Here is a 26,533-nt window from a genome sequence, read left to right on the forward strand (position 1 = left end):
ATAGATATAATAATTTGAAACAAATTTTTTATAGACTTCAAAACGGTCCCGTTTTTTTTTTATACGCACTGTATTTCAAACCGCTCATGCCATAGGGCTATCCTGTGCACTGTTTAGGGTTTTAGAGCGGTCACCAGGAACATCGGCCCGTTGCAGAAAGAGTTGCAATCAATCGCAACTCTAAAAATAATGCGCAATTTGATTTTCAACCATTCAACAGCGCGCATTTGGTACTTGAGGTTGATTTTTTAACTTGCGTTTAAACGCAACTCTTTCTGCAACGGGCCCCAGTTCTGTTGGCCTTCATAATAATTCAACGTTAATTAGATTGCCTTCGTTAATTTTAGAGGTTGAACTTAATTAATTATGCTTGCTTGGTGGTTTGCTTCTGCATGGTTGTATGACCAGGGGCCTGTAACACAAACCTTAGAAATCATCGTAGAACAGTTTTAATTGACTGATTGCCATGACTACAATGTACAATCAATTGTAAAAACCAAATATACGATCGATCGCTAGTGTTTGTGTAACTGGGCCCTAGTATTTGTGAGGGATGATATTTCCAAACTTATATTTGGTATTACTCAGCTTGGTCAAATAGACCTATATTTCAGTTTATATTGAGTGTAAGAATAATAGGATAGCGAGGCAAATTTATTGATTGGACCGGGTCGGTGCACTTCCCCTGAAAACATTTTGCGTGAGAGTATAGCGAGCCAGCCAAACTTTGAAGATCGGTTACCATAGCAGCCAGAATGATGTTGAATGCGTTTTGGTGAAAATTGGACAATGTAAGATAACAATATTTATTCTAATGAAAAAAAAAAATTCACCAGTAAACGGCACTATCTGCATAGGCGGCGGAAGCGAGGGGGACCTTTCCCCCCCTAAATTTTTAGTTGATACCTTTTTTTTTCTTTTGCTTGTCAAATTTGGTTCCTCCGTCCCCCCTAAATTCACGTGGGCCCCCCCCCTGAAATGTTTGTGGTCCCCCCCTAAAATTTAGGTTGATAACCTTTTTTTTTTTAGGCTTGTCAAATTTTTTCCCTCTGTCCATCCAAAAATTTCAGGTGCCCCCCCCCCCTAAATTTTTTGGCTTCCGCCGCCAATGACTATCTGTAACAAAGTAATGATTACTTGATAGAGGCCTGATATGAATTTCATACATTTAAAATGATCCGAAATGATTGATGGTCCTTTATTATGTTTAAACTCTAAAAACAGAGAGTAAGAAATTACCCAATATTTGGTAGAGAGGGAACATGCATGTTTGCTGAGTAATTGTTTCCCTCAATATTGGGCAAAATGCATGTTTGAAGGGTAAATTTTAACGCAACATTGCGTAAAATTTACAAAATTTTTGGAATATTTTTACCAAACAAACATGTATGTTCCCATTCACCCAATATTGGGTAAACTTTTTTTACAGTGTAACAACGGCCACATTCGCATCGACAAATTCGATTTGAAATTCATAGACATCACAAATTTGCATTATATAATAGATTTGTACTCTTACTGGCCCGTATTCTGAAGTCGGGTTTAAGTTAAACTCAGGTTTAAAGTTGTGGTTTAAGTATGGATAGCCAATTGTTACATATTAAATCACTAACAGTAGAGATATCATATTTCAGCTCATTTGGCTCTTAAATCATTCATAATTATCTAGGAAGTATAAATAGATGATTGTCTTCACCATCGGTGAATTAGGAAAGAGCACAGTAAACATAAGAAACGTACAACTTAATACAAATTTTGATACTTTTGGCTTCCCATACTTAAACCACAACTTTAAACCTGAGTTTAATTTTAATCCGACTTTAGAATACGGGCCCCTGTAATCAGGAATCCCACAGAAAATTGAAAACAGAATTCCATGACTCATCCATGACTAAATTGCTCCTTTCCGTGATTTCCCGGGAGTTATGTAGCATTTGGGATGTCACAAAATTGGGAAAATGGAAATCATGAACACCAATTATAATAGCAGAGCATGATCACAGAGTATGAAAGTTGCGAGACACGAAAAACTGGAAAGCTGCCATAGCCAAGAGGTAAATGCAATTCCATGACTTGTCCATGACTTTTAACAAATTTTCCAAATTCCCTGACTTTTCCCTGACTTTCCATGTCTACAAATTTTTCCAGGATTTTCCATGACTGTGGGAACCCTGTGTAATGTTGGATTAATTCCAATAATTCAAACTGAGAGCGGAGCAAATACATTACCTTGATTACCTTTGTAAATATCATGGAAGTCGAGAGTCGAAACAAATTACACCACAAAGTACTGTATCAGTAGTAGAGTCTACATTCTTATATTTCATGCATATAGTCAATCATTATAATTTAATACAATAAAATATATGTAATACTTGTTTAGATTATTACAAAAATAGTATTTGAATTCTTTACATATTACTAAATTCAGTATAACGATTCCAATCGTATAAAATTATTATTGTTTATAAAAATCTTTGAAAAAACCCCAATATGGTTACATTCTGTACACAATAAAAACTAAAACACTATAAGATTAAAATGGTTACGTACAATATTGCTATAGTTACCATTTGGTCCAATCATCACTTCGTCTAATCACCAGTTCGTCTATGACCATGTCGTCTCATAACTAGTTGGTCTAATGTCCATTTTATTTTAATTCATTTCGCCCTTTAACAGTCAGTCCTATTAGACCAAAATAATGATGGACTATATGGCTATTGGACCAACTGATTATTAGACGAAATGGTGAGCGGACGAAATGGCAATTAGACCATGTGGCTAGTAGACGAACTGATGATAGACCAAATGATAGTAGACGAGTTGATAAATGGACGAATTGGCATTAGAGCAATTGACAATAAACCCATAATACGATTCGTAAAGAAGAACTCAACTTAAAATATCACAACGTATTAACGTTATCATTTTACATCACATTTTGATATTTTTCTTTATCTTTGTAAAACCCCGGGTAAAACATTTTTTTTATTTCTCTCTATTATTTTGTATAAATTAGGTTTTTGAGTGTACATGGGCTTAAATCATAAGAAATGATTCCATGTATTTCTGCCCAACAGACCAAAGTCATGTAAGTCGGTTACCGGTATTATATGTGTTTCTCAAATGCTATCTACTATAGATGACGTATAGTATGCTACATAATGCTTGCAAAGTTGAATGGAGTTAAACTGTTATTGTGTACTGATTTAACCTTTTTGTGTGTAGTTACTTTAGGTAGTCTTCATGTCAAACAATGTAAAAGCATTTTAATTCAGCATTTGGCTGCAAGAAATGTTTTGATGAATCAATAAAGACCGTTATTATTATTACATACCTATACATCAATCAATTAATATCATTATTAAAATTTGAACATCAAACAAATATTAGTTGACATTAAAATGCGAGAGAGGCATTAATCATTTACAGGTGTACTAATGCACGATGTATTTACGAGTATAAACAGATAAAAAGAATAAGGTATCAAATTGGAACCTTCAACCTGGAATGGGAAGCAAGGATAAGGGTTGAGGGAACGAAATATTAAAAAAGGCAAAATATGCAGAAAGGATAATAAAATACAAAAAGCTATCTGAATCATGATTTACATATACCGAGTGAGTCAAAACAAATTTTACGCCTCACAAATCCCCAATTTAAGGAAAAATATATCATGAAGACATAATCATTATAAATGGCCTGAAAGAGTATATTCTCCCAGATGATTTGATTCCATAATGTATTAACGCTTGGATGATCAGGAGCAGTAGCGTACGCAGATGGGGGGGGGGTTACAGCTGTTCAACCCCGCCCCCTTCAATTTTTTGATACCCAACCCCCCTAAAATGTTGTAGAACTTTTCATCATCATCATCTGCTGTAATCTCCAAAGGGCTCTGCAGCCTATCTAATTGTCAACATTATTAAGCTTGAACCCCCCCCCCCTTCAAAAATCATGCGTACACAGTAAAAACGCTGTTTAAGATTTTATACAACGCTGTTTACTATATGAACCTTACAGTATTTGTTTAACCGTTTAAACAATCATGTTTAATTTATTGAAAATTAGACATTGAAAATTAAACTTTGTTGTTTAAGATTTAAACAATTGTTTAAACTGTTTAAACATTAACTGTTAGGTTCATATAGTAAACAGCGTTGTATAATTTTTTTTTTACTGTGTATGCTACGGATCAGGAGGTATTCTTTGCAGTGATGTATATTTTGATTTGAGCCAAATTAAGGCATTAATGCAATGAATGAATCCAGAGGTCAATGGTGTCAAAATCCTACAAGGGTTGCATTTAAATGCATTTCAAAACACTTTTTCAGTAATTTACATTATAATTGTTTTAGAAAAACTTGAAAAGGGATTGAAAAGGGATTTGCAAAGATGTTTACTAACTCATGTATGGTTGTGACATCATTGGCATCTGGGATTCATTCATTGCAGCCATGCCTTACTTTGCCGCAAATCAAAATCTACGTCACGGTAAAGAATATACCTCCTGATTATCCAAACGTGAAGACATACCACATAAACATGGTTTCAAATTATTTGGGAGAAGATACTCTTTTCATCTATTCATAATGATTATGCTTTAATGACATATTTTTTTAATGGGGATTTGGGAGGTGTCACGTTTTGTTTACTCACACGGTAGTTATTTAAAATAAGATATACCTGAGAGCACCATTTCTACTTTCAGCCTGTTAGTACAATAAGAAGACCAAAAATGATGTAAAATCCCACTGCTAGAAGGCACGTGACCCCATTGGGTGAAGGTTAACTATTTCCCCACTTCAACCCTATCATAAGAATGTCCCCATAAATATGCAATGAGCGAGCTGAGTATGCCATCTCCTATGATATTATATTCATTAAAATTTTGTCCCCCAACATAACCAAGGAATGTAAAGATACATGATTGACTACTGATTTAATGTCTAGTACAATCAATTATTTAACACATTTCCTTATAAGGGAGACCTGTTATATACACACATAAATAAAAATACGATATAATCATGACTTCGTGCAGTAACGTAAGAAAAGCGAAAGAGGGGATATGTCATTATCAGCTCGTTATAGAAATTGTACATTTTGTTACTTCAATATAACAAATCTCAATGACATTGAACCCTTTACGTTAACTGTGAGTTATCTGCGAATTACTTACTTAAAACAGTTTTCTGGAGCAGCCCACACTGTTAAAAATAATTTAAACAACGCTGTTTACTATGTGAATCGCACAGTAGTTGTTTAAACATTTAAAATCTTAAACAACAAGGTTTAAATTCAAATATTTCACTATCGATAATTCAAGCATGGTTGTTTAAGATTTGAAACACTTGTTTAAAATGTTTAAACAACTACCGTGCGATTCACATAGTAAACAGCGTTGTTTAAATTATTTTTAACAGCGTCAGCTCGGGTGGCTTTTCGTTAAACTTTTCGTAGGTTATATTACGCATTATTTTACACACGATTAGTGAGCAGCCATGAAATCAAATTTGAGTGAATTTGAGTGAGATCAAACTTGAGTGAACATCAAGTTTAGGAGAAAACGTCCTACTCTAATATCCGAAGAGTCTGGCTTGATGACTATGGTCAAGGTGAAATTGTGAGGTTCCATCCTAGTCCACAATAGCCATCCGTTCTTTCTTCTCCAAATTGTCGTAGCGACCGTCGTTTTTGACCTTTTTGTTCTAAAAAGGTTAAAATAAAATAAAAACGAGTGAAACAAAAATAAGAAAAGTAAATAATGTATCATTTTGTTTGTTTGTTTGTTTGTTTATGTTAACTCCTGTAGGAACTCGGGAGGACAGTTTTTTTATGCTTAACGCCAAGCTGGTATAAAACCAATTACCCATAGGAAACATTTCAGGTCTAAGTTAATAAGTCATAGTGGCTGACGTTATAGACGACAGATATTACTCTCGGTCTTTCATCAAAGTGGAGACAATAATGGCAGAATGGGGATTCGAACTCACAACCTTGCGATTATGAGTCCTACACCCTAACCACTGGACCACATGACCCGTACAGCAGGCTTTATCGACGGTGAATGAACACTCTAAAATATGGACTGTTAAATCAACATTTGAAAGGTTCGAGGAGAGACAACATTTTCCCAAAGTCATATCCAACCTTTCATGAAGCTGAATCCAAATTCTCAAGTCCCGAGCAGAACCATTTAAAGTGGTAAAACATCTTCTCTAAACCGTTCAAATGTTGATCTAGCATTTCATTTTTAGAATGAAATGTTTCTATCCGGACATGGAAGAAGGAATAAATCAATTCAGCCCTTATCCTAACCTAATTGGCCTCTTATAACACCTTCATTCACTTTATCAGACTTTTGTTAAAGACCGTATTTTAGTCTTATTTGTTTTGTATTTGAAAACAATATGACGCCAGGGTGTTCTAATAAGGCCTTAAAACATCATACCATCATCATCATCACCACCACCACCATCATCACGATCATCATCACCACCACCACCATCATCATCACCACCACTACCACCATCATCATCATCACTATCTTGTCCTTACCCGTAGTTTTTCCTTGATAGAGAAATACATGCAGATTATCGAGATCAAAGCCACTCCCTGAAGCGCCATGGCGCTACCAAAATAAGCCATTCTGTAACTTCCGTTATCGTATTCCCAACAAGAACCTCTGTCACCATCAGTTATCTGCCAGTGGATGCATACCGAATTGATAATGGCGCCAAAATAGATCGGAGCGGGAAAGAAACCTGAGAAGAAAAGGGGCGAAGGAGAATCTTAAAAGGATCGCTTTTTGCTTTTTCAGTACCATACAAGCACACATATAGGACCTTACTCACTGCATCTCCTGCTCTGTCCCTTTCTATCCCTCAAAAATGACCCACATACTCGCACCAATCCCCATTCTTTCTTTCTTTCTCGCCTCTCTTTCTCTCTCTCTTTCCCCCTCTAACACAGGCCTACAACAAACAGATACTCAATCGCCATATGCTTATACTTTCATATCATTACATCTCTCGCGTGCTCTAGTTCTCTCTCCACACACAAACACAAACAATCTAAACAAAATCCATCCGGGAGGGGGGGGGTCGTGAGAACACACACAAATCCTTTTCCCCGTCTCTTTCTAACACCCCCCCCCCGCCAACACACGAACTTTCTGCGACACCCACACCCTGTTTCTGTCATGCACACACCCCCACACACAGTTCCCCTCTCTTTTTCACCCCCCCCCCCCCCCGCTTACACACACACGCACACGCGCATATTCGGCGACTTCTACCCGTTGTTCCTGTCATGCACAGACATCCACAGACGCATAATTATTTCCCATCTCGTTCTCACAACCCCACACACGCACACACATAACGATATTCAGTAACATCTATCCTCTTGTTCCTTTAATCACACACACACACCCACTCGCGTTCTCACTATCCCCTCCCTCTCTTTCTCACACACACACCCACACCACCATCACATTTGGCGAAATCCACCCCTTGTTCTTTCACGCGCTCACACCCACACACACAACCCCCCTCTCTTTCTCACCACCCCCCCCCCCCCTTACACGCACACGCATATTCGGCGACATCCACCCTTTATTCCTGTCATGCACACACACTCACAAACGCACATTTTCCCTCTCGTTCTCACAACCCCCACACACGCACACACACAAGCACATTCGGTAACATACATCCTTTTGTTCCTTTCATTCACACACACCCTCACATACACACCACCTTGCGTTCTCACTACCCCTCTCTCTTTCACACACACCCACACCACCACCACATTCGGTGACGTATCCACCCTCTTGTTCCTTTCTTATGCCCACATTCACACACACAATCCCTCTCTCTTTCTCTCTACCCTCCCCCCGCTCTCCACACACACACACACACATTCACATCAATCTCATCCATCATCTTCTTCCGATCATGAACACACCCACATACACATCCTTCACCACATTAAAAAGAGAAATGAGGATGGATACGATGAATAAATTTAGTAAACATATATGAAATTTGTTGAAATAGTTACTGTATATTTTGCATTGTTGAGATAAGAGTGGTCAAAAGAAAGGAACTCTGAACTGAGACCGACAGAAAATAGAAATGAATAAGTTATTCATTCTTACCAAGGAAATGCGCCGATACTGATCTCAAGGCGATAGCCATCGATCGATCCTCTTCTCTTACACATCTATAAGGCAAGAAGTAAAATATTCTAGATTTATAATGTTGCAAAAACGAAATAAATAATGTACAAATATCACTAAAATAATCTGCTTTATAAAAAAAATTATGTGTTATTTGTTATAAAGCAGATTATTATGGTGCCATTTGTACATTATTTCGTTTTTGCAACAATATAAATCTATAATAATCTGCTTATATTAAACAAAAATAATAATATGTGTTACTTGTATGTTTATTATGACTGATCAATACGATGATAAGTCAAAATAGAGGGAAAGGTTTCACAACCGATCCTAAGATGTGTTTCATAAAGCTGTTCTTTGTTAACGCACAACTAAGTTCTCATGTGCAATGCAGGTACGAAAGGGTATATAATTAGCAGCAAGGGTCACAGGTCGAATGTAAATTAAGTCATTAAGAACATCTTAAATGATCCCCGTACGGGGTCACTTGTCACTTGTTGGAATTAGAAGTGGGAAAGTGTTAGTGAATTTTCTTTACGTCTCAATCATGTCAATGGTAACATTTATCAGTACATCTGCCACAATCGGAGAGTGGGTATCCCCGTCAACAACTTAGATTACTCGACTAGATGAAGAACCATCCGCTATCGGAATTGAAATATTTTCTCTTGCCCATCCCCCCCCCCCCCCCTTCTCAAAAATCTGTGCCTCTTTCATTGCGGTTTTCCGCAAATCCATATTGTTTTGTCAATATGGAAATGCGATGGGTACATCATATTATTATTAATAAAAAGCGAATTACGGTTCAATTGCGAGGAAGCCGAACGCTCTGAATATGACAAGGTCTTTGATACCTACCTTAGAGCTATATACGTCATCGGGTTGGACGAAGCCGATTGTAGAAAGAAGATAGCCGAAAGCAGAATCGAAATAGGGATGGCCCCTTGACAGGTTGGGTCGGGGCACTTTCCGGCTGAAGCATCAACAGAATGGGAAGTTGGTGACCCGAAAAGATTTGTTGCCGAGTTGTTGGTCAGACTGGAATTACTAATGCAGCTGCAGGCGCTGTAATTATATTCATTGGTCTGTGCCGAAGGATTGATCAAGAATAACAATTAAAAAAAAAAGTTTCAATGGTTCGAGAGTCAGTCAGAATTATGGCCCTGGGAAGCGGGGATGGGATGCTGAAGCACCCAACAAAAAAATCCTCGGGGATGCTGCGAGCATTATTCTCTAACACCCCCAAGTATTCTGGAAGATGTGTAAAAAAAAATATGGCCAAAATGACCTAAATTTTTTCAGTGAAAACTTTTACATCATCCCCCCCCCCCCCCCAGTCCAAAAACCGTTCCCAGGGCCCTGGACAGAGTTATGTTTTGTCCCCATATAAAATGGTAAATGTAATAATGCTGGAGCTGAAAACCTTTAACCATCCAGTATGATGATTGCGAAAGTTGATGAAACTTTACAAATTCCAAATAGTGAATATATTTCCTATTCCCGAATCAATTATACTGTCAGTGTTCAGTTTGCAGGCCTACTTAGGGTCGTGTAAAGTTTATTATAAAGTTTAATAATTTACTGATCCTTCATTTTTTGAAGGTTCAGGCCTACGTCTGTATGAACGGCAAGATCCTTTGCATTACCGTTGGGGATGGGGATACCGCTGCTTCATCCGAAGAATTCACGAAGCTATAATTTTTTTTGGTATTTTCATCTTGATTGTTTTCATTCGTTTAGTGTTATACTGAATCTATACTGCGGTTTTATCACACAATACATCAGTCTTCATGTTTAACTAGTAGCCCCCCCCCCTTCTTGAAAAAAAATAGCATTGTGAATAGATTCAAAAGGGACCCACCGCCATGACTATGAATAGTAAAAAATATATCACATGCAAGTACTTACAAAAGGATTTGGCATTGCTGTGGTCCCATTGAAGTCCAGAGTGAGTTCTTTCGTACATCCTGCATGGCAAGGTGAAATGTAAGTCAAACCATTTGAACCACACACAGGTTGAAAGACTTCATCTGAGCATGCGCAATGCATATTACATCCGTTGCTGTAATAATAATGATAGTATTTCAGTTATGTACACGGTGATTAAATCAATGACGTGTATCCTGAACTAGTCAACTTCAATGTTGACTAAATAACTGTGCCGGTATAACAATGTATCACATGTTTACTGTATCGGCGCATTGTACTTGCACTTTTATATTCAAACATTAAAGAATTTTTTAAAAGACCAAATATACATCCCACCTACAAGGAAAATGTAGTACGTTTGACCGGTTTTTATCAGCCTATAGTCGCTGATCTCATGTAGTAATCAATATGTTAGATTTGAATTGTGTTTTTTTAGTTTTACTCTAAGTCCATAGTGGTATTTTCAGGTTTAGCAATTAAGTGTCAAAATGTAATTATGGCTCCCTACATCATTTTTATGGAATATATCAGCGTATCTTTGTTTCCTTTCACACATCATTTCGGTTGGATCGACCCTATAAAAGATAATCCTCTGCTCCGCCGCCAATGACTACGATTAGATATAACAATACTGATCTATATTTATAACGCACATTCTTTGCACATTCCGAAACCAATAGGTTAACTTACCTTATAGAAGAATCGTCTGGGTGGGTTGGTACGCCGTCATAGGAGTGGGTCACCCCCGCAGTAGGAACATTGTCACACCCCAGGAGCATCCCCATAGGGTAGAGTATGAAACCAAGCGTGGCACACACCAGGACGAAAAGACCACACTGTTTGGAGTTGAATTTAAATCTTCTACAAATGTACGCGGAGAAGATATTGCTGAAAATGCTCGACGGACCTAGCACTATGGCTGCAATAAAAAAAGAAATAAAAGGATGTGAGGATACTGGGAACACTTCAGTTTGAAAAAAAAGAGTTATGGTGGCCCTATTTTGACGGGGAAAGCGGTTAATAAACCCATAGATTTGTCATATCTGCAGGTTTAACTGTAAGGAAAATGAAATTGATGATTCAGAAGAATGATCAATCCCCTCAATTCCCCCCCCCCCAAAAAAAAAAAATGAACTCTTAACATGCAGCATTCAAATAATTAAGCAACCCCGCCCTCCCCTCTCCCTCCCCACGGACATTTTCAACAGGAGACAATAATGATGAAATGATTCAATACTGCTCCTTCGAATAAATCAATAAACTGAAGAATGATGAAATTCAACTGCTTGCAAACACTAACGAATAGAGGCAGCTTGGCACCCTTCAAACAATGTCAAATGCAACATACAACAACCAAAAGTTTTTGGTACCTTTGTGCAATATAGCTATAGCTATATTCAAAAAATAGATTTGTAACATTTATGGAAGTTTAGATTTGACAGCAGGGGAAATTGTACCGTTGATGTCTCATTACTCGACAGCTTTGTTTTACCAGGAGCCATTTACAGAAAGACTTATAATCAAACGCAACTACAAAAATCAAACACAACTTGATTTTCAACCAATGAAACTCGAGTATTCGGGACTTGTGCTTGATTTTTCGAGTTGCGATTGAACGCAAATCTTTCTGCGACGGGCCCCAGGGTATTATGGCGCCACTGGACTAACAGCAGTAGATGTAGAGTGGTCCATACTCACCTGTAACGAGCGCAGCTTCTGAGGGACTAAGTGAGAATTGCGTTTCGGTGTACTTGACCCCAAAAGCTGCGAATATGGCAATGAGTGATATGAAGGCCGTTTCATCAACAACGAGACACATGTTGGTAGGATTGCAGACGAGACGTTTCATTGCGAGAAGTGGACCTAATGTTGAAAAAGCAAAAATTGTAATTTATGTAATTGAAAGATATAATAACTGTTTTTTGCAAGTCATTCGTAATTCATATTAGGCCTATTATATATTATATTATTTATCATATCATTTACCAGTACTAAATATCAATATTAATTTAATATTTTGCCTCATTCTCTACGTTATTTCCCGTGATTAAGCCATTGCAGAAGAGGGAGAGTATCGGCTTGGTTCATCTTTTTTTTCCCCCCAAAAAATGAGTCGCACTGTTATATTTTACATTCTCGGGAACAGTCCCATCCTCTACCGTTAAGTCCCTAATACCTTTTATAACCGTTTCTACTGCATTGCCTCCATCGAGATGTGCGTATATTGACCCGCTTCTCTCCCGCAGATCATTGTCCTCCTCCTCTCCTTCATCATCCACAGTAATAGACGTGCGATTTAACTGGTTTTCTTCACCAGCCTCAGCTTCTTTTTTCTCTTCCTTCCACTTTTTCACCGCAGAGGGCAGTGTTCTGGGATAGAAGAAGATAGGAATGCTGAGAATCACCAGGATTATGCTAAGGATCACAAACCCAAGCCACCAGGCTCCGATCCAGCGGGGGTCGTTTTGGCTGATCTGGGGAATCTGGTCACTCGGCACGCGATCGAAGTCGACGTACAGGCGCGTTGTGAAGGCAGCGAAAAGGAAGCCACAGCTAGGACCAAATGTGAACGCCATGAAAAGAACAGCTGAAAATGAAGGAATACATGGAAAATAATCAAGATTGAGCGATAATCGCAAAGACGTCCTCCTTGAGGATCGAAATCAGAGGATAAGACACCAAAGAAAAGAATTTCAGCCGGGATTTAAGCCCAATCTAACCTTTGAGTTAAGGCGCACTTAGAGGAATGGTATCTTCGTCTCCTCTAAAGGTTTTGATTAAGTATCTTAAATGTTCCTGCTTGGGTCTAACATAAAAAATGTTCTTAATATCCGATTACAAGAAATCTTCGTCTTAAATGCCTTCGAGACGTTGATTTTTTTAAAGCCGCTTTTCTGATTTGCCATTGTCTGCTGTGTATTAAAGAAATGGTTTGAGTAGAAGCGGCAGTATATGCACTGATAATGTTTCTGCTAAAAGGCCGCGACAAGTTGTTTGGACTGAGGCTCCGGTCACACCTATGATACATACCCGAACAGAGAGATGCTATTCGAAATTGGTCTGATCGGTCTGGGGTCGGTCCCATTGGTGTGACTGTAGCCATGGTAGCATTATGGTGGCAGTTCACCCCTACACAAAGTTCATTTTGAATTTTAAAAAAGAAAAAATTAGGGAGAAGCCCTAATGGTCTCAAGGTATTGGAGAAGAATTTATTGTGTTGACGATACCCTTAATATACGGTTAATGAAGTGCTAGTCACATAAGGGAACATTAACATACCTGTGTAAGCAGTGATATTGTGTTTCTTGACGCTATCGTCGATGTAGGTAATGACAAGAGCGACGAAAGGGGCGTTCCCGATACCACTTATGATCTGGCCGAAGATGATCCACCACACACTCCTTAGGTCACCCTTCGAAGATCTTTCCTCGGGATGGACTAAGTAACACAACGTAAGAAGGAGATTGCGACACTTAATTTCCGTTTCTAGGACATTAACTGACATTTATGATAATAATAGCAGGGCCCGCTGGGAGAATAGTTTTCAGAACTGAAGTGGCTTTCCTGGGTAAATATTCCCATATTATTATTATTTAAAATCATACTTTTGTCATTCTTATAAAATGTACAGACCAAATTATTAAGAACTTTAACGCAAGAATATGACAACTAGAAGATAACATCAAATAAATCGGTAGTTTAAAAAGGGGGAAGGGGAATAAGATAAGAAGCAGTAAGGTTAAAGGTCTTCAGAGTATTGACCTCCACTCCTCACCCTGATCTGAATCCATTCTCACCATGGCATTTACTGACTTTTCTTCTCAACTTATTTCTTCGCAGTTTTTTTTGTCCAACTCGAATTCTCATCAATTTATCTGTTTCTTATCAATAAAACATTCTTGTATTACTCAATGAAAAAAAATGTTCGTATAAGAACCCTTCTTTGTCCCATATTTTAAAGTCCTTGAAAAAGCGCAAAATTGTTCTAAACAGTTTTTTTAGAAAGGTTTTTTTTCTAGTAATGGTGGTATACAAGATAACTTTTATGTTTTTTTTCAGCATCTTTGATCAACCTTAAAATGATAAAAGTTCAAGACAAAAAAGGTTTTAATCACTACTTCTTTTCTAAGAGAAATGTCTTTTTGCGCTTCTAAACACTAAACCTGTTTTCCGAGTATCACACTTATGTTTTTTGTACGCACCTCCATAATGACCATCCGATGCATTTGACCATGACTGTGAAGCTTCGTATACGTTCAGACCTTCATCACCAGCACTGCATAAATCTTCAACTGCGTCAACAGATCCGGTCAGGATGACCTTCGGGTCGATGGGATCCGTGAGAAAATGCGGGAAGGAACATATCATGGTACCCACAGCCGTCACCAGCATCCCTGTTCCGATCCAACGGGGACGATGCCCCATCTGGCCATAGTGACTAAGGGGGATGACGAAGAGGGTGCTGACGATATCAGCAGCGATGGTGATGGCACCGGATTGGGCGCTGTCCAGCTGGAAGTTGCGCTCGATGGTAGTAAGGACGGCGCCGATGTAGACGTACGACATCATTGCGAATGAGGTGATTACCATCATGTGAAATGTGAAAACCTTCGGGTTGGCAAGTCCTTGTAGCCAGGATGGAGCGCAGGTGGGCGGACAGCAACATAGAATGTCCTCTGGAGGAATCCTGTCAGGATCTTTGAGGACATCTTGTCTCCTGGACCCTGTCTTGTTGCCTCGGTTGTTGTTGTTGGTGCTGTAATCAGTCATATCTCCACCTATGGAATGAGATTGCACAACGAAAAATTCATTTATCATATCGTGGATACTTAAAAGAACTTTTGCAGAACATTCGACAATGTTCGTATATTGGTAAAGATTTTTTTCTACAGGTGCCTTGCTCTTGGTCTACACACCTGTACACCTACGTCTTCGCGCTCACACAAGCGCATATATTACCTATCAGACATTCCAGGAGAAGTCACATCTATCTTAAAATCTTCTGAAGTGCAACGGAGACACTCGGCGCATACAAAATTTTTGCATCTGAGCACTATTATCAGTGGTTATTATAAGCATCCGAGGACAATAATTGTTCGAAATCAATCTTCTCTGTCCATTGACCTCAATCTTATCCCTATTCACTGCTTCCTAGGGAAAACAAACACCTGTCCAGCAAAGCTAAAGAACTGTAGGCCTAACCGTACACGTCCTTACAGGAATAATCACCCTTCATATACTTAGCCCTCTCAACAATTTCTGTTACGTGGTCCATGACCATACGCATTAAATAGCAAAGGTAATATTTACATGGACAAATTGGTGGGTTTTTTTTCCTCAATTGAACAATAGGAGATATTACAGACAAATATATCCCAGAATATCCTTTTTTTATGAACTTGTCATGCACCTATGAACTTGTGGTCTAGCTGTGACGGATTCTGTAGAGAATCGCTTTAATTGTCGTACACACGGATCCGCACTTTTTCAGCAAGCACGAAGGATATGCAAGCTAGTTGAGTCCAACATTGCCCTTTTCAGAAATTTAATTTTATGAAGACGGCGCTAAGATAGATCTCATATGGATGCTAAAGCACATCTAGCCCCCCCCCCCCCCTTTCGCACTCTCCATAAATGCCACAAGGAGAGCTACAGCATAATGGGGTCATAATTATGTTTCGACAATTATGTTGAAAACTCCAGATAACTGACAATGAGATGACAATTAACCACCCTGAAGGTTGAGCCTTTGTCACATCGGTTGCACATAATAACCACTTCTCAAATCAATCGGGTATTCAAGGCTGATTGATAAGCGCTTTCGAAACAAACTTCATTATTCCCCAGGACAGGCCCATGCGCATAATTATCCATATTTATTACACTTGCACGCATACATCCACGTATCTGATCAGGGTGGGCGTGGCTATTCAACTTTAGGCCTACTGCGTTAATACATGGAGTTAATGGAGTGATTTACCATGCCAATAGTAATACACATTAGATATTTTATTATTAATACAGATCCGCAGGCATATTTTGGGTTTGCTCTTTATTCATTTGTATGTAATCATTCATTATATATATGTAATTATTTCAACTCTTGTATATATGTTCTTAGGTGGCAGAGCTCTGCCGTAGTGCTTCCTATATTGTATATGCTGACCAAGATGGGTCTTGTTATTTTTGTAGACATATTTTTCATTTATATTAACTGCACATCAGCACCACAGTTACACATGAATATACACACAATCACTATCACACGCACCTTCACCACAAGCACGCTCGCAGTATATCCCTTACATAATCGCCGGTACTTTACATTATATCAATTTTGATGGATTCACTCTCTTTTATTCCTGATAATTTAATAGAAAATTCACACAACAGTAAATATTACACACCTCAAGAATTTAATAACATATTTAATAATAATCATGATGATATTTCTCTTTTACATGCAAATTTAAGAAGTCTGAATAGAAACTTCGAATATTTTGAAAATCTCTTACACACGTTAAACAATTTTAAATTTTCTGTTATTGGTATTAGCGAGACATGGTTACACGAAAATTCCCCAGATTTGTTTAATTTACCAGGATATAAGCTGATTAGGGCAGACCGCAAAGGGAAAAGAGGCGGAGGGGTAGCCTTCTATATTGCCGAAAAAAATTCCGACGTGAAACTTTTACATGCTGAATCTTTGTTTATTGAAATTGAAAACACAGAATTTAAAAATGTCGTCATAGGTTTAATTTATTGACCACCAGGTTTTAATTTTGATTAATTTTATGAGGAAACAGAGCAATATCTCCATATAATAAGTAATGAAAATAAAAACTGTTTTATTATTGGTGATTTTAATATCAATTTCTTACCCTCAATCGACAATAATAAATCAAACAATTTCATGAAACTAATGTACTCATTCGGCTTCAATTCATTCATAATAATCCCACTAGAATCAACCAAAATTCATCAACTCAAATTGACAACATTTTTTCCAACGTACATAACATGAACAACAAAATGATAGGAGGAATTCTATGCTCTGAAGTTTCAGACCACTTACCAATATTTTTAACTTGTGATTTAAAACTACCACACCTCAAAACATTTAACCAACATACATATAGAAGAGAATCTAAACGTAATATTGAATTATTGAAACAAGACTTAACAATTGAGGAATGGGAGGATGTCTATAATGAAGTTGGAGCAAACACATCTTATAATCGCTTTAATGATAAATTACAACAATATTACGATAAGAATATCCCCATAGGTAGAATGAAAAATAATCGAAAAAAGATCCCCAAACATCCCTGGATAACAAAAGGTATATTGAAATCAATATATACACGTAATCGCCTTTACGAGTCACATTTACACAAATCGTCCGAAGCTAACTTAAAAACATATAAAGTATATCGAAACAAATTGACAAAATTAATTCGTATATCACGTAAAATGTATTACGCTAATAGAATAAAGAATGCCAGTTCAAACACTAATGCAACTTGGAAAATCATTAAAGAGGTAATGGGAACAAAGACAGATTCCCCTCCTACTGGTGATATGATTCTTAACGGTTTTAAAATTGACTCTTCCCTTCAAGCAAATTCATTTAATTCATTTTTCACAAATATCGGACCCGAACTTTCAAGCAAAATTAATAAACCTAATGCGCGTTTTACCGACTATCTCCCCGAACCTAATCCACACTCTATATTGTTTAACCCTACGGACCCAACTGAAATTATCAATATTACACGGTCTCTTAACAGTTCAAAATCGCATGGACATGATAGAATTAGTATGTCTCTTTTAAAAGAAATAATTCACCCACTTGCTAATCCTCTTAGTAACATTTTTAATAAATCATTATCACAAGGAGTTTTTCCTGACTTATTCAAAATCGCCAAAGTCAATCCAATTTTCAAAAAAGACAATCCTCATGAAATTAATAATTATCGCCCCATTTCTCTTCTCCCAACTATATCAAAAATCTTAGAAAAAATAGTATATAACAGACTTTATAAATTCATCAGCAAACACAATCTGCTAAATTCTAATCAATATGGCTTTAGGAAAAATTACTCAACAAACTTGGCTTTAATCCAAATCTATGATAAAATTACAAACGCCATTGCTAATAAAGAACATGTCATTGGCATATTTTGTGACCTTAGTAAGGCATTTGATACACTTAATCACGACATTCTACTCTCAAAACTTAATTATTATGGCGTACGAGGTCAATCCCTCCTTTGGTTTAAAGATTACTTAAGAAATCGAAAACAATACGTCGCATTTAATGATTATGACTCTGACTCACTTTTAGTTCGTTGTGGTGTCCCTCAAGGCTCCATATTAGGCCCACTATTATTTTTACTATATATCAATGACATTATTAATACATCATCCATTTTATCTTTTGTATTATTCGCTGACGACACAAATATTTTTTTTTTCTCATACAAATCCTACTTCGTTATACAATATTTTAAATCATGAAATAAACAAAGTATCACAGTGGTTCAAAGCTAACAAATTATCTTTGAACACACAAAAAACTCACTACATATATTTTAAACATCACTCTCATATTTCTAACACTCAATTTCACCAACAGATTGACGGCAAGTCATTAGAACGGAAAACTCACTCTAAATTTTTAGGGGTTATCATAGATGAAGCTTTATCTTGGAATGAGCATCTGCACCATATTACAATGTGTATTTCGAGAAGCATTGGAATTATTTCTAAGTTAAAATTTATTTTGCCTCTTAAAACTTTATTCCTATTGTACAATTCCTTAGTACTCCCGTATATTACTTATTGTAACGTTGTTTGGTCTAATTGTGGCTCAACAAAGCTGACTTCTATTTTCAAATTACAAAAGAGAGTTATTCGCATTTGCACAGGATCTCATTACTTGGCTCACACTGATCCATTATTTTTCAAACAGAAAACACTAAAAGTTGCCGACTTGTATACTCTTCAAGTAGCTATCATTATGTTTAAGTATGTTAATAACCTACTCCCTTCGTCTTTTGATGATATGTTTAAGTTCAATAGTTCTGTCCATACCTACCCAACTCGTACATCTGGAAACTTTCATCCCACAAACCCCAGACTGTTAATTACCTCTAAATCAATTCGACATCATGGTCCAGACATTTGGAATAATCTTGCAGAAAATATTAAATCTTGTTCCACTTTATACTCTTTAAAATCAACTGTTAAAAGAAATATCATTCGATCTTATTCATCCCAACCTTCAAATTAATCCTAATTTACCACTATAAATTAAATAAAAATATAAATTCTACAGCTATCTTCTGCACCCGCACCTGCACCTGCATTGCACCCACTTGTTCAGTAATTATACCAATCATAGTCACGAACCCTTTTTATGAGGCCGCCATCAATTACAAGCTTAACCGCTCACGATGGCGGTCTCCTGCGTTCATTAAATTTTGTTAATGTTCCTTTTTTTATTATCAAAATGTGAAGTATATGCCCACACCATTTTTTTCCTTCAAATTTTGTATTATGTTTATATTGTATGCATTATGAATTATTTTGTATATTACAAACAATGTAAATATTTATGATAATGTATTGTGAACGCAGAAATAAAAATAAAACAAACAAAATACAAAACCCGTACTATACCCAACTACTGAACAACCTTCAGTGGTTCCCCGTAGAGCAACGCATATAATATATTACTTATACCTCGGTCACATTTGCTCTACGGCGGCCGTACGGCAAGTCGAAAACAGCCGTTTTAACATGTTCTTTGTACCGGCTACATATAGGTGGTTTGAATAAAAATGAACAAAATGCTGTTTTTGACTCGCCGTATGGCCGCCGTAGAACAAAATGTGACCGAGGTATTATCTACCTTTCACTTCATAACCTGGCCCCTTGTTATATCCCTCTCCCATTCATCCATCTACTAGTCTTCGCTCATCCGGGGAGCGTTTCATCAACATTTTTGTCTGACAAGTTGTCAGATCTGACATCTTTCCTTGATTCTGATTGGCTGAGAGGTACTGTTACTATGGTAATTGTCGGATAAAACAGAACTTGTCGGACAAAGTCCCTTCATGAAATGCTCCCCCGGTTCCATCAAACTAAAAGGACCCAGAACAAAAACAGAGCAACCTTAAAGGACAAGTCCACTCCAACAAAAAGTTGATTGGAATAAAAAGAGAAAAATCCAACAAGAATAACACTGAAAATTTCATCAAAAAAAATTTGTGGATGTAAAAAAAGAAAGTTATGACATTTTAAAGTTTGGATTAATTTCACGAAACAGTTATATGCACATGGTTCAGTCAAGTTGGTCCTTATTGTCAAATCTGTAAAAAATGAAATATTATATGATTCAAACAATAAAAAACAAAAGAAATAGTGAGTTATGGACATCATTGTCTGTCTCATTTGCATGTCACTGAGTTGTGCATATAACTGTTTTGTGAAAAGTAAGCGAAACTTTAAAATGTCATAACTTTCCTATTTCAAATCCGATTTTGGTTAAATTTTCAGCCTTATGATTTTTCTCTATTTATTCATATCAACACTTTCTGGGGTGGACTTGACCTTTAACTTGCTGCTGCATCCCCGTCTCTGGAACTCACTTCCCCATACTGTTCAAATCTCATCCTCTCTTCAGTCATTCCAATTTGTCAAACAAACTTGAAAACCTCTCATAATGTCCCCTATGGCTCACAAACCCCCTCTCCCTAAGAATTAATTGCATTGACGCCCACTGGCGACAATGCATTGTTCTTGTTCCGTATTCCTATTCCGTCGTCTTCTTCTTCTTCCACAAAATCCCATTTGTTTAACACATGGTTTTTGTTAGCTCTGCCCTGGCTCCGTCCCTCATCCAAATTCATCCAAACTTGGTAGACATGTTGTCCACCATCTCTAGTTGTGCACCTCGTCTTCCATTTTCCAAAATCACTCATGCATGACCATCCAGGCGCCATTTTGTAAATTTCAAGTCCATTTGCATACCATTACTAATCTCGTCCTAACTCCCGCATCCTGCATGCTACAGACTTCTAACAAATTGCTATAGATAGTCAAAGAGTTGCTTGATCATCTGCGACGTATAACCTGACCTTCAAAATGCCATCTTCATGCCCTAAATTCCAATCCGAAATAGCCTTCCTTAAAAAACTTCATATTTATTGAAATGTAAAGTCAAAAAATCGTAAAATGGCCATAACTTTCTTGTTTTTATTCAATTCGAGCTCATATATTCAGGAATTGATACTGGCAACATATCATACTTACGACATAGTTTTCACGCATCATTGATCATCCGGTATTGAAATAGCGCCCTCTAAAGTTTAAAAAACGCTTACCTTTGAATGCTCCTCATTGCGTCATGCATGGCCAAACCCGTACCCTTTTTGAGATTTAGGGTGTTCAAGATATGCCCTTTCATGTCATTTAGAAAAATATATACCTTACCACTGACAAAATATCTGAAAAATGCTCCCGAAAATCAGCAAAATACGCAAAAATGCACTATAATGCCAGCACAACTTCAACTTGCTCTTATTTGCTTATTATGGAAGCTTATCCTTTCTAACTTGGCAGATATGAGTATTGATATATATTTTAACAGTTCTTCAACCTTTTGTGACAGAAACTGACATAGAGCTGACGTCAGCTTAAAATTATTGTGAAAAACTATCATTTTTAATGTCTTTCTTTATATGGCATTTACTTCCGGTCTATTGCTTGCGCACACATAAAAATGGTATCAATGTCACCGCATGGGAATGCTCTATCCAGTGATACCAAATACGGCATAGATTACAACAGAAAATTTCAAGATAAGCCAATCTGAACACATGGTATACTACTCACAATGCACACTTATCAACAACAGAATTGTACACAATGTCTATGGCATAACGTATTATGCATGCACATCGTTCTGCTATGTACTTTACACTGAGTTACGTTAATGAACTGTCAGGGAAATTTGTATGCTTATTCATATCACTCTCTCTGTGTCTTTCTCTCCCTTCTCTCTCTTTGTTGAGCGGCCATATGGTCTAAAAATGGACGAAATCTGTTTGACTCGAGAATGTAACTTCCTATGGAGGGCACAATGTACCAAAATCCACTTTGATTAACATGTAATTTTTGTTAGTCCTCCCCTGCCTCCGCTCCTCATCCAAATTCATTCCTATTTGGTAGACATGTTGTCGATGATGCATTATTGTGTACCTTTTATTTCATTTTCTAAAATCATTCATGCATGACAGTGCATGCGCCATTTTGAGTGAGTGACATCATCATCTCTCTCATTTTGATATAACTGGCTCGTTCATGTAACTATTTTGTTAAAAATAAGCGAAACTTTGAAATGTCATAACTTTCTTATTTTACATCCGATTTTAAAGAAATTTTCAGCATTGTGCTTGTCTGATTTTTCCCTATTAATTCAAATCAACATTTTTCTGAGGTGGACTTGACCTTTCAATCAGACGCGTCAATGCATGCACATCGTTCGGAAACGATTGCAGTTCTAGTTCATGGTGTAATTGTTCATTGATGTATAATAAAATATTTTCTTAAATCTTCTGTTTATGGTGTTATTGTTCATTGATGTACAATAACATATTTTCTCAAATCTTCTGTTTATTATGTTGAATATAATTCACATTGAATTGTCAGGCACCTTGAGCCTTTGGAGTGGATATGTGCGCATTTGAAATATGGTTTTGCCGTTATTATAGTTATTACATAACATTTTAAAAATCAGAAACTGAAACTATAATTCTGAGCAATTTTCGAAACCACTACGCAAACACTTTTTGGAGCATAGAAAATCTATTGTCAAAAGCCCTTCATGACAAAGAAGTCTTTGTCGAAAATCGGTGAATCTAAGCAGAAATTTCATCCATGACTTTGGACAAACGACGTATTTGCATTTTTTCATCAGTTTCAAATCTTAGGACAATCTGCTTTCCCGGTTCACAAATTTTCGACAAACACCTCTTTGTTCATTGTTATTTGTTGGGCAATTTCAATGCGTTGACTATGTTCCAGAATCTGTCCCCTTTGTAATTGCAAAAATTCGCTAATGCACTTAGCCCATGTGAGCGTCCCAAGTATATGTGGGTTTAGATAATGGATAGCAAATACATGTATGGACGGTGTATTGAGCAATCATTTCCATGTCAAATATGACGTTTGGGGACTTTGAACTTCTTTCTCAATTCCTTGCCTTCGCATCGAACATACTTACTTTAATGGCTGCATCTCGGGGGGGGGGGGGGGGGGGTTAGCGAAAAACTTTGAAATAGATTAATTTAACTCCCGTATATAGGATTAGAACTCGGCAGAGCAGATTTCTGCTGCATCAACGCCATGTTGGTAAATAACCAATCTGGCATAATTTTGACATAAAATTTTCAAGGCCTGGATCTGATGGAATCATGTTCTTATAGACACAAAGTTAGATTGTCAATTTTGATTCCCATTTGCTATAAAGTTGAACAAGATCTTGGGTAAAATGAATTTGATTGGTTTAATGCAAAAGTTATCATTTTTCAAACTATGGCCATGATTATAGAAAATCAATCCTTCATTGTACACCATTGGAAATTTGACTAATAGTAACACGAGAATATTTTCCGTTCATTCAGTGTTAATGCAACATTTCAAGGAATCCTTGCCAGGTATTAAATGAAACAATTTACACGCAGATTAGCTGAAATAAATATTTCAAGTCAGTAAAACGCTTTTCATAGGTGCATATGTACATAGCAGTTATATGAATCGAATATTGAGAATATCAAACTTCATGAATTATAATGCTGGCAATCAAAAACGCTCTATAGGTGCATGCAGCTGATGTTAGAAAACTAGGGCAAGTTTGTCGCTCGCATACAGGTGAATTCAACCCGGTAAAGAATAAAATATGAAAAAAAATCACCACAATAACACTTGGATCATGTCAATGAAAGCCCATTATCTGTAAATCTCTCTTTTTGACAAAGATTATGTCGAAGGGGTAATCCATTCAGTTTGGCACGCAATGGTGAACTTATTCTGAAAGCTTTCCAATTGAATACATGCTATTGTTATGATTGTTGAGCTACTATACATGACAACATAAGTGTCCTTGCTGCCCCCTTAATCGTGTTACCGATCGAAGGTTGTGTATAACCTATATGTTTTGGATTGGGCTTGTGTATGCGTTTTTGGTTGCATGAGAATACTAAATCAAAACACTTACATAAGCTTAATGCTAGACATTTAGGACCGGTTTCAGGTTTATAGGTTTGAGAATATGGTATCTTAATGTGCAGATTTCCCAAGGGAGCAGTGTCGCAAGAGCAGATTCATGAAAAACAATATAAAATGCGCATATATCGTATTTCACTATATATCTTCTTTTTTATCAAAACTATCGGAACATATGTTCTACGTCATACATATTAGCCTAGTTATCTCTAGCTTCACACAGCCCAAAAACTAAACAACAACTAAAGGAAGGGAAACGACTTAATTCATCGCCTACTTGAACTGGGACATCTTTGCGCCAAACCTCGGGAATTCCTATAGTAGTGGTGGAAAAGAAACAGAAAATTATACAACGCTGTTTACTATATGAACCTTGCAGTAATTGTTTAAATACTTTAAACAATTAAGTGTTTAAATCTTAAGCAACAAAGTTTAATTATCAATATCTAATCTTCAATAAATTAAACATGATTGTTTAAACGGTTAAACAAATACTGTAAGGTTCATATACTAAACAGCGTTGTATAAAATCTTAAACAGCGTTTTTACTGTGTACTGACTCAACATAATTTGTTTTCTTTTCAAAATTGTCATTGTCGCATCAAGAAGGCTACGAGTTCGAACGTACCAGCGTACATTGTACAGTATAAAAAAGAGACAAGTCAATAAAATTCTATATGACAGAAGTGTAATGAAATGCATATAACTCTTGAATATACACTCACCTGAACGATACTTTGCCGGAGATGACAACCCGACGCTTCCAGTTGATAACCTCGATTGTGTCACACCGATCTTTTCCAAATTGTCCTAAATCCGGTCTCAGAACTCGCCTTCACGCGTCAAATCCATGAAATACATCAATATCAAAACTCGTATCCCACGGAGTATACAGTGTCTGTTCCAAATTGTCCTAAATCCGGTCTGAGAACTCGCCTTCACGCGTCAAATCCATGAAATACATCAATATCAAAACTCGTATCCCACGGAGTATACAGTGTCTGATGTAAATATAGACCTACTGTTTGCTAACTATACGTGAGAAGGCTTTATTTGGTGAAATAAGATTTATTCGGTAAGAGTCAACTTTTCTGCTCCATCGAATCACCAAAGACCTGTTCGATCAATAAAAGTGCATTCGCTCGGATATTTTTTTATAATGGAAAATCATATATACTACGAAACGGTGCTCGCTGATCCAGATTTTTCAATTCAGTGGAGTGGGAGCGGGGTTAGTCGACCTGTCTACAACCTAAATAGAGTAACTTTAAAAACAAAATTAAGATCTGTGTCCACGACTTGGGGGGGGGGGGGGCGGGGGATAGTGAAGTCTGCAGATAATCGGAATTTCCTATCCTCATAAATATCGATGTCAGTCACATTTTAAGGGAAACCGAATATATAGCCTACGGTAATGAAATAACGTCAAAAGGGATCAAAATGGTTCAATATTCAAATTAATCGAACAAGGAAATGGAAAGTCTCGCTGTTTCAAGTATGGTGTCATTCAGACGATTGGCAGCTCGGTTAATGTGGTAATACTTAACACGACTTTCCCATGAAATGTTGTTATAAAGACCTATATACGTAATGATATTAGGAAATTGTGTTTTTTTTTCTTCAAAAAAGCACCATTTTCCCCACAGGGCGGCAGTTGAATATCAAATAGATAACCATATTGTTAAATATCATCATAAGAAATATCATATTCAGAGGAAAACATTTGATAAAAGATTATATTTCGCTCTTTTACAGCAACTGGATGGCCAGAGTAGTTCCAATTAAAGAACCCGACATCATGCGTCATCACAATATTGATCACCCTATTCTGTTCATGTATTCAACTATACCATTTCCTCTATTTGTTTTGGGTCCCCCCCCCCCCCCTCTCTCTCCCTCTCTCTCTCTCTGTGAAAACCATGCATTTTGCCTTTCCGGATATATTTCCTTTATAATATTTAAATCATCGGACTGTGAGGTCAGAGCCGGGGGGTCGTACATGTAGGTTCGATTACTTGCAGCCTGATGGTCCAGCATTAAATCCATTTATTCATATTCATCTTTCATAATGAATCAGAATAAAATGATATTTCGCTATTCTAATCATGTCTGATAAAAAAT

At 37.0% G+C, this 26,533-nt stretch overlaps 1 protein-coding gene across 1 annotated transcript; it reads right to left on the bottom strand.

Moving 5' to 3' along the window:
• Positions 1-1,174: 1,174 nt before the first annotated feature.
• Positions 1,175-25,628, bottom strand: LOC129266214 (solute carrier organic anion transporter family member 2A1-like). Its single transcript, XM_064103821.1, has 12 exons — positions 25,138-25,628; positions 24,690-24,727; positions 14,323-14,898; positions 13,400-13,558; positions 12,297-12,707; positions 11,819-11,983; positions 10,811-11,039; positions 10,100-10,253; positions 9,050-9,276; positions 8,168-8,232; positions 6,565-6,770; positions 1,175-5,714 (listed from the first exon to the last, which is right to left on the bottom strand). Exons 3-12 carry the CDS (start codon positions 14,888-14,890, stop codon positions 5,643-5,645), a joined length of 2,256 nt encoding a protein of 751 aa, XP_063959891.1. The 5' UTR covers positions 14,891-14,898; positions 24,690-24,727; positions 25,138-25,628; the 3' UTR covers positions 1,175-5,642.
• Positions 25,629-26,533: the final 905 nt, after the last annotated feature.

This window comes from Lytechinus pictus, chromosome 8, assembly GCF_037042905.1.
Source record: "Lytechinus pictus isolate F3 Inbred chromosome 8, Lp3.0, whole genome shotgun sequence".
NCBI classification, from domain to species: Eukaryota; Metazoa; Echinodermata; class Echinoidea; order Temnopleuroida; family Toxopneustidae; genus Lytechinus; species Lytechinus pictus.